Source organism: Cryptomeria japonica, chromosome 5 (assembly GCF_030272615.1).
Source record: "Cryptomeria japonica chromosome 5, Sugi_1.0, whole genome shotgun sequence".
Taxonomy (NCBI): Eukaryota; Viridiplantae; Streptophyta; class Pinopsida; order Cupressales; family Cupressaceae; genus Cryptomeria; species Cryptomeria japonica.
Window position 1 is genome coordinate 159,663,612 of NC_081409.1, and position 12,866 is coordinate 159,676,477.

The following is a 12,866-nucleotide window of genomic DNA, read 5'->3' on the forward strand; positions in this document are numbered from 1 at the left end:
AATAGGATCGACTACATATCATATCATGAAAATGATCAATGTCCAAGGTACAATGGTATCACAAAAATATATGAGATACATCACAAATATACATCGCGAGAATCATCAATATCTCATCACAAAAGGTGTGTACATGAATGGATCAATGTCCAATATTAGTGTGACCACTAAGACACCTAGCAAAGCTCTGTCTTGATGCGACAGGTCTAGTAGCACCAGCCAATGCCCATGTACTTGGGTCCCCACCTGAGGGATCTCTTTGAAGTGGCCCTGTCACTTCTCGACTCTTTGACTGGCTCTGTCCCGATCTCCTGCTCAGTTGTGATAATCTTGGAGCCCTCTAATAAGCAAGAACAACAATATAGTATAAGGTTTTGTAATACTTAGCCTCTCGGACCGCCTGACGCATCATCTTCAGGGCAACCTTCCCTGAACTAGACTCTCCTGACATCTCTACCTGTGCCTCGGCTTGCCGACACCTATCCCTAGGTACATCTCTCTCGACCATGAGAGAGGCCATCCGAGCCTCTACCTGGACAATCTAGGCCTATGCCTGTACCTATAACTGTGTCATCTGGACCTCTAGCTAGGCTATTTGAGAGTCCCTCTCTCCTAGTCGACTCTTTGGCTGCTTAACCTGACCCTGCAAATCAGTAATTTAAGCCTACTGTTGATGAGATGACATCCTAATGAGGATTCATCGAGGTGCCTCTGCCTGTGGCTGCTCAACTTGTGATACTCTCGTAGGTACCTGCTCAACTTGGGGAACCTCCTGCTCTGGGACTTGATACCCCTGATCCATTGGACCTGATCTCCTCCATTTGACCACCCGCATCATCCAATCCATATATACATCTCTAGCAGATATAGAATTGTTGGCTCTTGCTAGGGTTGCCACTGCCATTTCCCGCCCATCTCCCCCATCATCATCTCCACCATCATCATCTCCTCCATCGTCATCTCCAACACTGTGATCTCTTGTGTCTCCTTTGTATCTATCTCTATCATCCCCTCTGTCTCCGCCATCATCTCTGCCCCCACCTCCTCTCCCCCTACCATCCCTCGGTCGTCTAGGATCTCTGCATCGTAACCTCTCGTCATCGTCATCTAGAACTGACTTTGACTCATCCAGACATGTCAACCTAGGAAACCCGTGTGCAGTAAAATATACAGGGTACTCATTTGTCATCCTGCTATCTATCATACCTGATAGATAATCCCAATCCAGTGGCCCCAATGATCGATACTCTATGCATGCCTGCTCATATGAGATAGAGGTCCCCCAAGTAGCCACATCTAGTCTCTTGTGAGCATAATGAGTTGTATCTTGTGGTATCCCTTGTATCCTGTTGTATTGTCTCAACACCCTCATGCAAAGGAATCGCTCGATAACATAGGGTGTCCATCCGATTAGGTATCGCGTCGAGAATACATACGACATCTCCACTAAATCCTTAGGCCATATCTCACAATCTTTGTATGGTCTCCATATCACAGTATCCAGATCATTTAGTGTCTGTCGCTAATACTCCAATTTGCCTAGCTTTCGTTGGACAATGGTGCCTGGATACCCGTCAACATAGGGACTGCCTACAGGTCTATCTCTGTCAGCCAATGGTCGAGTGATAGGTAGGTGCTCCCAAACCCATATCTGGAGAAACTCTCACCCCTGTCGATAATCTGACCGATCTCTAGTACACTACTCAGTGCAAGTCATAATACAAATGAGCCAGCATGCATGACCCCCATGCAAATCGAGTCCCCTGTGTCACCAACTGCTCAAGATGGCAACCCCATCTAACAGATAATCCCTTTAACCTGCGATCAATATAAAGGAAACCCCCAATGAATCTGGCAAGAACAGTGGGTAATGTGGCATAACCTAGCTCTAACATCTCCTGCCACACAATATCATATCCACCAATCTCATCATCATCAAAAACTCGACAAAGTGCATCTGTCCCACCTCGCTCACTAAGATCGTAATACACTAGCTCGACCATCACAAAGATTGTGTAGTATCTAGTATACATCCTCAGGTGTCACTGTCATCTCGCCTGTCGGTAAGTGAAAAGTATTGTGCTCACTATACCATTGCTCTGCTAAGGCTGTCAATAATCCCCGGTTAATCAAAGGCCGAGGCATGTCAAGAAGGGAAGATAAACTGCACCTGCCAATGTGGTCTCGCTCCACTTGGCTAAGGTGGGGTATCAGCATCCATGCCTTCAGGAAGCGCTCTCGAAATTGGAGGACATTAAAGCGCTCCTACAATCAAATCATCTCATCATATTAGTCTCTCGATTTATCTATATATCAAATCAATCTATCTATCAGTCTATCTTGCTCACTTGAGATTTCTATCAAATCTTGTTGAGCCCCTATCAATGACGCTCATCTATCATGAGGTCATTATCAATCCTATCTCATCTCGCACGTACATCGAGATAATCGAAACTGATCATCAAATTTCATTAATCAGGAGAATCTAATTTTATCAATTAGATAGCTAATCAAATCTATCTTACCCTATCGAAATAAAAAAAAATTAAATCAAATTGACAACATTTCAACATCTTTAATTGACAATCGTGATGTTTGGGGGTCAGAGGAGCAACACTTTTTTTTTTTTTATCAAAATCACATCCAAAATTACATCAGATCATCCAAATTCATCAAAAATTCAACCGCAATAAAAAACTCAAATGATCAAGTCATCAAAAGTCGGCATCGAAAATTAAATCAATTCATCAAAAAATCAACTCGATAATTCATTAAAAATTAAAAAAATCAACTCAATCATCCAAAATCGAAAAATCAAGCCAAAATGGTAAAAAATCGAGAAAATCATGTCTCAAAATTTTACAAATCGCAAAAATTGAGCAAATAAAAAATCAATCGAAAAATCATAAAAATCGAAAAAATAAAATAAAAAAAATTGCAGCATCCCGCAGGCAACGCCACTGGCCACGGTGCTCAGGGCACCCGCAGTGACGCCGACAGCGCCGACCGTGGCACCCACAGTGGCGTCGACAACGCCGCCCTTAGCGCCCGCAGTGGCGTCCGCCGCGATGCCCATGGTGGCGTTGTCGTGCGACCACCTTTCCCCCCAAATGCATTTTTTTTAAATGCAAGGCATTTCAAATTTTTTTTGAAACATGAAACATTCAAAAAAATTTAAAAATCGATTTTTTTTTTAAATAAATTTTTTAAAAAACCCAACAAATCCATCTCATAAATGTAAAAAATTTGAAAACCCACATGGAGAAAATTGAGAATTTTTTTTTTTTCTTCTAAAACTAGCTATTTTTTTTTTCAAAAAATCAACTAAAAATTGACAAAGCTGGTTTTTTCTCAAAGTACGTACGATGGACTGTAGGCCGAAGGACGCTCGTGTCGCCGAACTCGCTCGAACCTATGCTGGTGGTACGGGATCGCCATTCCTTCCTCCAGGGCAGATTTTTCAACCAATTCAAGTGCACAAATGAAGAGTGTTAAAAGAAATTCACCTTTTTAAACTCAAAGTGGGGCATTTTGGTGGGATTTTTATTGCACTTATTTTCAATCATCTAATCAACTAATCAACCTGACAGGGCAAAGTTTTCAAATTTCTTATCGAGAATTGAATTGGATTAACTCTAAAAATATCTAAACATCAGCAAATCATTAAAAATCTAAAAATTGTAAAAATTTAAAAAATATCACAAAAATTAAACCATCGCGAAAAATTCAAAAACATTGAAAAAATTATCTGATTCATATCCCGAGGGGGCATTCTCGCATTGAAATCTATCAATCAGCGTCTGGGGCATCATATCGAGATTTATCATCTCAAAAATCTATCAACCGCATCAAATCCACATCATATTGAGATTTATCATCTCAAAATCGAATCAGTATCATATCGAAACCGATTGCGCATCGAAATCAAGATCAAATCTGCATCCTATCAAAATCAATATCAACAACATCATCAATCGAGTCTTTTTTGAACCAACGTGTCGTCACACATCGCTTCAAAGAGGGGCAAAATGCATACACCTAAAAATGGTCTGAAGATAATTAATTAAATATGCAATTATTTAATTAATCCCCCTTCCCAATTAATCGAATTCACAAGCAAATTTGATTAATTCCCTTATTCATCTACTAGTAAATAAATATACATGATTTATTTCATATCCCCTTTTGATTAATTAATCCAAATTAATTAATCCTCCCCTCATTTAAAATCAAGTCTTCTAATCCCTAATTAAAATTAACAAACTCAAGTTTGTTGAGATTAATTACCATTTTCCAATTATTTGAATTTCTAAATTCAAATGAGCACATGGCTCCTAAATTTTAACCACCTAACCTAACCATCCCCTAACCTAACCCATTCTATATAATCCTAAGGTCTAACTAACCCTATCCTCTTGCACATCCTAACCTCCTATGGTGTGGATATTCTTCCCTTGAAACACATGGCACTTTTGCCACATGTCTCCTCCCTTGGACACTTGCCCTCTCATGAGCAAGGCTCCTTGACACTTGTCACCACAAAGATGACAAGCGTTCCTTCCTCCAACCTCTTCTTCAACTTCCTCAATCTTGGGCCTTGATGTCTTCAGATCAAATCTGAACCATTGATTCCTACCACCTCAGCTTTGACCTTGGAATTCCTATTAATACCCCCCATTTTGGAGAAATAAGGATCCCTTGCATTCAAAGTTTTAGCATCATCATTATAGGCAATTTGCATTTCAATTATCTAGTAATTAGCATTTTGGATTAAGCATAGCATGTTAATCTAGTTTCTTAGATCATGCATTTCATATTATTTGCACAATCAATCATGAAGTAGCTACTTAACTCTTGAGTTGCCACTTTGGAGGTCATTGCTCCACTAAGAGCCAAACAATCGAACACCTTCAAGGTCCTCAAGAATAGAGGAAAATGAGACATTTCAAGGGAGGCTTATGGTTTGCATCTTTAATTTAGTTTTCAATTAAGCTTTCCATTATGTTTTATTATCTCATTATATGTGTATGCCTATTCTATTTACCATATTTTTAGCATCACAATGGTGTTTACTATTAAAAACTAGTTTTCGAAGGAGATGGAAAAATAAATGCAATTTGATTCCAAAATTTTGATTTTTTTTTTTTATAATCTACAGACAAATTGTCTCACATCAGTAGCTTACATCATCTTCAAATTCCAAACGGTTTAGCAGCTATAGGTGTCAGACAGTGAAGATTTAGTTCAAAATGTTCACTTCAATGTCAAGTTTGGCTAAAAAGTGTAACCCACTATTGTGGGATCACCCTGCAATCCTAAAATTAGTGGGGTTTTACTACCTTTACCTAAATCCATTGCTTCTAAATCCAATGAGGGAGTAATAGATGTTATGGTTGAGTGCTTGATCAATAAAGGCCATATGCATCAAATCCATCTCCATCTGTAAAGCAAGAGGAGCTTCTTGTACCTTGACTTGGTCAACATCTTCACTAGGACCTAACCTATCTACCCCCATAGAACTCACATCAGACATAATGCCTCCTGGATTCATCTCTTATTGGTCAACTTCTTCCAAGTCTTCAAATCTATTGGAAAAGTCATCAAACTATCTATCCTTGAGGTTCCTCTTCTGACCCCTACCCTTGTTGTGAGATTTTGCTGGAATAAAACTCGCCTTATCAATCTCCTCTCCAGAAACTAGAGCCTTTCCTTTGTCTAACTTCGACACCAGCAGGAAGGTGCAATGGATGAAGTTTCTAAATGGACAAATTTTGGGTACTTCCTTTGCAAGTGTCCAAACTCATGGCATATTTGGTATTGAAATGGGAGGGTTTCATAATCCACCTACTAAACCCACAAACTAGATTTGAGTCTAATCTCCAACGAATTTAGTAAAGACTTATTTATCTCAATTTCAACACAAACATGAGAAAAATGAAATTACCTTCTCATATTGCATTTTTTGCGATGGACCCACCAGTTTGCCAGTAGCAAAGTAATCATGTACAGAATGTAGTTCCTCCAAAACTCCAATGAAAGCCGAGGTAGTCGAACCTAGGTTAGAACCCTTGACAACAACTCCTTTGTAGGATTAATACCAACATGCCAAGGCTTGATAAACAAGCCAACCTGATTATAGAAGTAGGGTGCTCCTTCGAAGGCCTTATTGTGATTAGTGGTATAGGAGAAAACTATCATGAAGTAGTTATTCACTGCTAACATCTTCTCCATGTCTCCCTCAACGTTCCAAGTTTTTCGATCCCAAGATTCTAATAAGATCCAAGCAAGTTGAATCCCCATGAACTTACATATTAAATCATGATTGGATAAATACAACACATCTTTAGCTACCGAATCTAGTTGAATCACTAGCATTGGTCAGACTTCATTACACTCTCAGCAACCATTCACCTTTTTGAAAATGGAAGCCTCCAGTTTGAGTCTAGTCTAATGTGCTCTTAGAAATGCTCATTAGATTATCAACACTTGCATTCATGGATGGAGATGGATACATCCTAGCCAAAACCTCCTAGAAAGACAATTTTTTCTCTCTAGATGGCCAACTAATGGAATCCACAAACTCAAAAAGAAGGGGAGAGAAAACTCCAAAACTAAAGAGCTACAATAGCTACACTTGCACCAAGAACCCAACACACCCACTCCCTCACATGCAATCCTCATGACCAAAAACATTGACAAAAAACACCTACAAATAATCCAACAGTCTCAGTAGACCAACACAACTCTCTTGCACTCAAACATGCCCCCAAAATGCACCACAACGGGAAGAAAAAGTTGCAACTAGGGCATGTCAAGCATTAGTGCGTGACTAAAAAAAACTTCGCTCCTCATTCCACTTGTGTTTATGTACATTGTTTTTGATATTACTATCATCGTTAATTTGGCTTGCCAAAGGAGTTTAACATAAGCTCTTGTTCACTTTTTGAGTCAACCACCTCCTAAACAATGTCTTTAGACACCACCTTGACAAATTTAATTTTAATAAATATAAGATGACTAGGTTGTTAGGGATACATTATTATATATCGTTCTCAAACAATACACATTGTGTCCTTGCAACAAATTCAATTCGTGACAATCAAAATCAAACTTTTTGCAAAACTCAAATTGAAACTACAAAATCTTCTAAGACAATGATCAATCAAACAATTTAGATCAATTTAAAAATATAAATACCCCTAAAAATAAATACCTTATTACAATTTTATATATTTTTATTATTATTATAATTAGTATATCAATTAAATTGTATTATTTCCCTTTGCCTATATATATACATATATATAAGTTTTTTAGGAGCACATTGTAGAAGATTTAAAGGAGGACCATCTAGATATTACCCTGGTTTATAATCTTTAGGCGGCCTGAAAGCTTCACTTCCAATCTGGTCTAAATAGGAACGTTTGAAAAAAATAAAGATTAAAAACGAGCGGCACACATCCCCGAGCAATAATATCAGTAACATTCCACCACTACCGTTGGCGGGAATGCGATGCTACATATTGTTGTTTATACATAGAGAATTTGCCTTGCATGATACACGAGCGGCTGTATTGCTGGTTATGCAAGACGGAGCAGAGCTAAAGCCCAAATTAAAATGCCGGTTCTGATGACAAAATCCTTTTTCTGGGGCTATTCACCAAAGTGGAGCTCATTGTCAAGAAGCAGAATGCCTATCAATCTGTCAAATGCACGACAATCTCTTGTTACATCTGGAGCAAAATTTTTAATCCAATTTCAGTCCTCCTGGTTTCACCACCACCAACAGCAGACTCTGCACTATTTCCAGTAAGTTCAAACGCCATTGTAATTTTCCCTTATAGAAAATGTCTTATTATGCAATAATCTTAGCAAATTCTGAGCAGCATGTTTTTACATTAGGTTCTCCGAGTAGTGATGAATGTGGCAAAAACAAACCTTTCACTTGTAATTTTTAAATATCCAGCTTTCTATCTATGTCCGCCACATTGACCACTACTCAGAAAACCTGAAGTAAAAACATGCTGCTCAGAGTTTTCAATAATTATTGCACAACAAGATATTTGGGACATTTTAAGGTGTAGTACCGACTTTATGAGGCATTGATGTGCAGCTGGGTTGTAGGTTGGATTAGCCCAGTCAGGATATTCGATTGTGGGTCTCCACCTTGGCATAAGTTTTATCCGTTTTCCATTACACTACCATCCCATAGACTAAAATTTTACTTATTATTTTTCAGCATAAAGGTGATGATTTCATCTTATTAAAAATACATCGTGGAAATGAATTGTAGCCCATTAAAGTCACCTCGAATACACATTCGAAGAATTACCAACTAAAATATGGAATACAGTATAATTTGAATGTTTATATGGATGACTTTGAACATTTCAGCTGGTTTTGAATTTATTGGATGCATTTAAGTATTTATTTACACATAAGGGTTTGAACCAGAGTTGCCAGTTGGAGATGTGGGGTACCAGTACAGGTATGAGGACTGCAATTCAAGCTTTAAATATCATGGTTGGCAAGCATTATTTTTGTTACTGTCATGTAAAATTACACTATGGTTTTAGTGAAATCCCATGTCAGCTAAGTACATTTAAAATTTGGGTGCCCTAATTGTTGTGAAAAGTAACTAACACTAAGCACTGAATAAGTATAATTGTAACAAGAGGGTTTAACCAAAATTAAATCTAAAACGATAATGATTAAGTATTGCTGCAAATAGTCTTGTTAAGGGAAGGATCCCTAAACAAGGCATGGAGCAGATGAATATGAAAGCAAGAGACTTGGATAGGAGATCAGCAATGCCTGTGTCAATAGCAAGAATTGTGGCAAGAGAATTGACTACATCATCTATTACCTCGTAGGAGCTGATATAGGATTTTATAATGCTCATAGGAGAAAGTCAATGTTTGAGGGGTCTGGGCTATGATGCTCTAGGAGGAAGTTAGGCGCTTACCCTAGAACTTAACATCCATAGGCAATGAATCTATTATGGTAAAGAAAACTATAATAACATTGGTTGATTCTATAATCTTGATTGTGAAAGAGGGTAAGGTCCTCAACTCCAAATTGAATTTGATTCTAACCCACCTAGAATGAGCCTTAGGGAACTAAGATCCATTGTCTTGTACTAAACATTGATAAACTCAAACTTTTTGGTGATGCCAGAAGATCTTCAATGTTCCCTTTTCTATTTGTGGAGCTCAAGTTGTTGTTCTCATAGCTAGTATGTGCATGTGACTTAATATCTTGTATATGGAATGTACTATCGACTCTAAAGTATAATCTTTCTTGTTTTGAAGGATTTAATATCTTTTGCCCAAAGAAGAAAAATCTTGTCACAATAAAGAAAAACATCATCTTTTCCTTGATTACCTAACTTCGTAAGAAATGAACTTAAACATCACCAATATTGTGATTATACAACCTGCTGAGTGAACTTTCCAATGATCCCTTTCAAGGAAAATGAAATTTGGGTGTTTGCAATAAACCATGGTTCAATACAAAACAATAATTTGAATTGTGGTGATCATTTTCTTTTTCTCATAAAACATGCTATATTTTGATTTTGAAGTATTAATAGTGGATATGCAATAATGTAATACAATTAGAAGCTTAAATGTTTAAAAAGTAGATTTGCATTGTTGACATTTGAATATCATTGGTTTGCTCATCTATCTTAGAATAATACTCTTCTTTAAGATGACTTGCATTTAAATTTTGCAAAATTATTGTAATTGCAGTAGGCATGGACTGAAAGCTCTCCGTGTTGGTGTACAAAAGTCTTCCAAAGCCACAGGTGGGAAGAGAACAAAAAATTCAAAGTCAATTTTACGGGCAGGAGAGTATGCGCATCTGATATGGTGGAGGGAGGTTTGTGGGTTCTTCTTTGCTTCAAATTTGATTACCTATATGGAATTTATGATGAAGAAACAAGTAAATTTAGCTTTTACTTACCCACAACATCTCAGTCAAGTTTTATGGGTTTAGTTTGCTCTTTCTGACCACAACTACCGAGACAAACTCTTTTCTAACAGAAAATGCAGTTATGCAAAAAGCCTTCTACAAAGCAGTTGGTCCAGAGGCTGGTTTATTCTAATTTGTTGGGATTGGATGAGAACTTAAAAAATGGAAGGTGAGAATATTGTTTAGTCCTTGTTGTTAGACTACATAATGGAAAAAATTAGTAATTAAACATGCCATATATAAACCCTCATAATCTTTTTTTTTTGAGTACCAATTGAGGTTTTCTACTTTTCCTTGCTATTTTAAATTTCATAGGTTGCTTGAACTTAGTATTTTTTTATTATGCTTTATTTTTGTATATCAAATAGGTGCGTAGCTTTTAAATCTCATATGTAAGGTGACTTCTTGAGAAGCATATTGCTTGTGCTAAGGTTGAAATTTGCGAGAGTGGAAATCTTTTTAGTGGGGCTCTATACAAGGGAAAAACAAAGAAATCAATTGCACAACTTGTGGATGGTTTGAAACAGTGTTGGTGAAATCTTTGATCCATGCACTACTTAATGCCAATGACTAAGGTGCTAGGAACCTTAACTGACATGACATATTAAACTTGAGGCATCTTAGGGTCGATCCTTACTTGTATATGAGTTAGTTTCATGGTCGGAGTGAAAATTCACGAGGTCGTCTTAGATGATTTAGGGCACATAGGAATGTCCTTTTTGACTGCTAATGTATAGTCATGTCCATCCCTTAGTCTTTTCCTCTCAACATATTATCTTTGCCAATGCCTCTTTCCACCTTGATAGTCTTTGGGTACTCTCATGGAAAAGTGATAGTGAATTGTGAGACCTTTGGGTTGTGGAGTTTCATCTTGATCCTTTGAGAGTATAGTACCATAAGGTCCTTTCTTGTTTGTTGTTTACTCTTGTTTGCTTCAATCTATTGATAGAGTGCCTAAAGGCCTTTATGTTAGATAAATGCTTTATATGTATGATTGCCCTTGAATTGTAGATTGAATTCATCAATTTTCCTTTTTGGGATGAGTTCCTTTCCCTTGATGAAAGTTTGCTAGGTGCTAGTTGAGAAGGGAGAGGGGACTCAATCACTATAGGGAGAGGAACTCCTTGGTGAATATCCATTAGGTTCTTGACTTTTATGTTTTATCAAGTGTCTTTATGGAGCTACTTCTCCAAGCTATAGAAGAAGCATCATTGAGATCAACTATTGGTATCTGCTATGTTATGACGAAGGCCCAGAACTTATTGAGGCTCGAGCTGTTTTCCTTGAAGTTCACTCTACCTTGCTTGTAGGGAAAGTGTGTCCTAATGGTTTACTAGCTTGTTGGTAGGTTTGCTGTGGTTCCTTGGCTAATTTGTTGACATTATGGTGTTGGTCTATGTATTGGTACCTTTAGTTCCATAGGTAGCATGTCTCTTTGTGGTTCCTCCGTTCCTTCTGAACTATTTGCATTTTCACTAGTTTAATCACAGGTACCCTCTTGTCTAATGGGTGCCTAACTTTCACCTAACACTGCTTGAAATGATATTTCTATGTTGTGCAAGCAGAACAATAGAGATATAATGATGTGGTTGAAAAATCCAATAGTATTAGCAAGAACAATAGAATTTGCACAACCATTGCGATTCAATTGCACTTTGATACAATTGTCTCTTACGGGGAGCAGTCCATTGATGACTTTGACAGATACAATTCTCTTGTAAACCCATATTCTCATTCCTTTGTCTGTAATGCCCTACCCTATCTGCTGTAATTTTTTTGTTCTCCTTCACTTTAATGGATTCAAGCACTATGTCAAACACTTTGATTGTATGCTGAACACTGAGTTTTCTGTTTGGTTTTAATTTGCAGATTGTTTTCAAAATGTATTTGCAAGTGTTTCTTTTTGTCAAGTTTCATAGAACATTTTTATTCATGCATTAACTGAGCAAGGAATTATAAACTGATTTGTAACTGAGATCCTAAAAAGAACTCATAAGGAACAGTAAATATCAGAAATAAATTCCTAATGCTAACCTTAATTGCAACAATACTTGGTCTGAAATGAACAGCAATCTGAAATATATTATAGCACTCCACAATATTCTTTATTTCAACCAAACTCAATCTGGAATGTACAGCAATCTGAAATATTTAATAGCAATCTACAAAATTCTGAGTTTATTGCTCCAAATCTGCTACTCGTACTGAACAGCAGAGATAAGGATATTATGCCACAGGGCAGGAGCAGCTATCTAAAAATAAGAAGTATGCTGTTTGGAGCACACCAAATGCTCACGTCCAACCCACTTGACTGCAACAATCCTCTTCCAAGCACTGTAAACTTCTGAAAAGCACACTAGGTTGATTACAAGGAATGAGATAACAAGGAGCCTCTTCATATACAAATATGTTTCAGTTCTGAAGCATAAAGATGGCCAGCATCAATAGCAACAGCAAAAGGTATTGAATCAAATAATACTCCAAGCAGTGCCCTCATGCCAAGAGGATACCAAGCAACCAGCTCTAAATCATTATCTAAACCTCATGCCAAGAAAGAGAATGAAGCCCCACCAAAGCCAAAGAAAAGGTTTTCCAAAATCCCCAAAATCCAACACCAGGAAGATAATAAATCCCACACTGTTAATTTTGTGGATCAGAATTAAAATTTATCTTGTTCTATGTATTATCTATCACTGAATTGTTGTATAAATCTGATTGTCTTCTTTTATGTTGCAGGAGAGGAGGAGCATTTTTATTTCAATGTCCATTCTCACACATTTCATTTGGTATATGTAGTGGGCTGGGTACGGTCAAGCGATGCCTTGACCAGCCATGTCTTTTGGACATGGCCGATCAAGACATCACTTGATCGTGCCCCCTCACGATAATAA

The 12,866-nt window shown here is 37.5% G+C and overlaps 1 protein-coding gene across 1 annotated transcript in view; it reads left to right on the forward strand.

Moving 5' to 3' along the window:
• The first annotated feature begins 7,336 nt into the window (after positions 1 to 7,336).
• LOC131072706 (DNA mismatch repair protein MSH1, mitochondrial) overlaps positions 7,337 to 12,866 on the forward strand; it is a 307,935-nt gene continuing 302,405 nt past the window's right edge. The window contains exons 1-3 of the mRNA XM_058008946.2: positions 7,337 to 7,809; positions 9,753 to 9,882; positions 10,047 to 10,144. Coding sequence (XP_057864929.2) covers positions 7,619 to 7,809; positions 9,753 to 9,882; positions 10,047 to 10,144 — 419 coding nt within the window. The 5' untranslated portion in view covers positions 7,337 to 7,618. The remainder of the gene's footprint in view (positions 7,810 to 9,752; positions 9,883 to 10,046; positions 10,145 to 12,866) is intronic.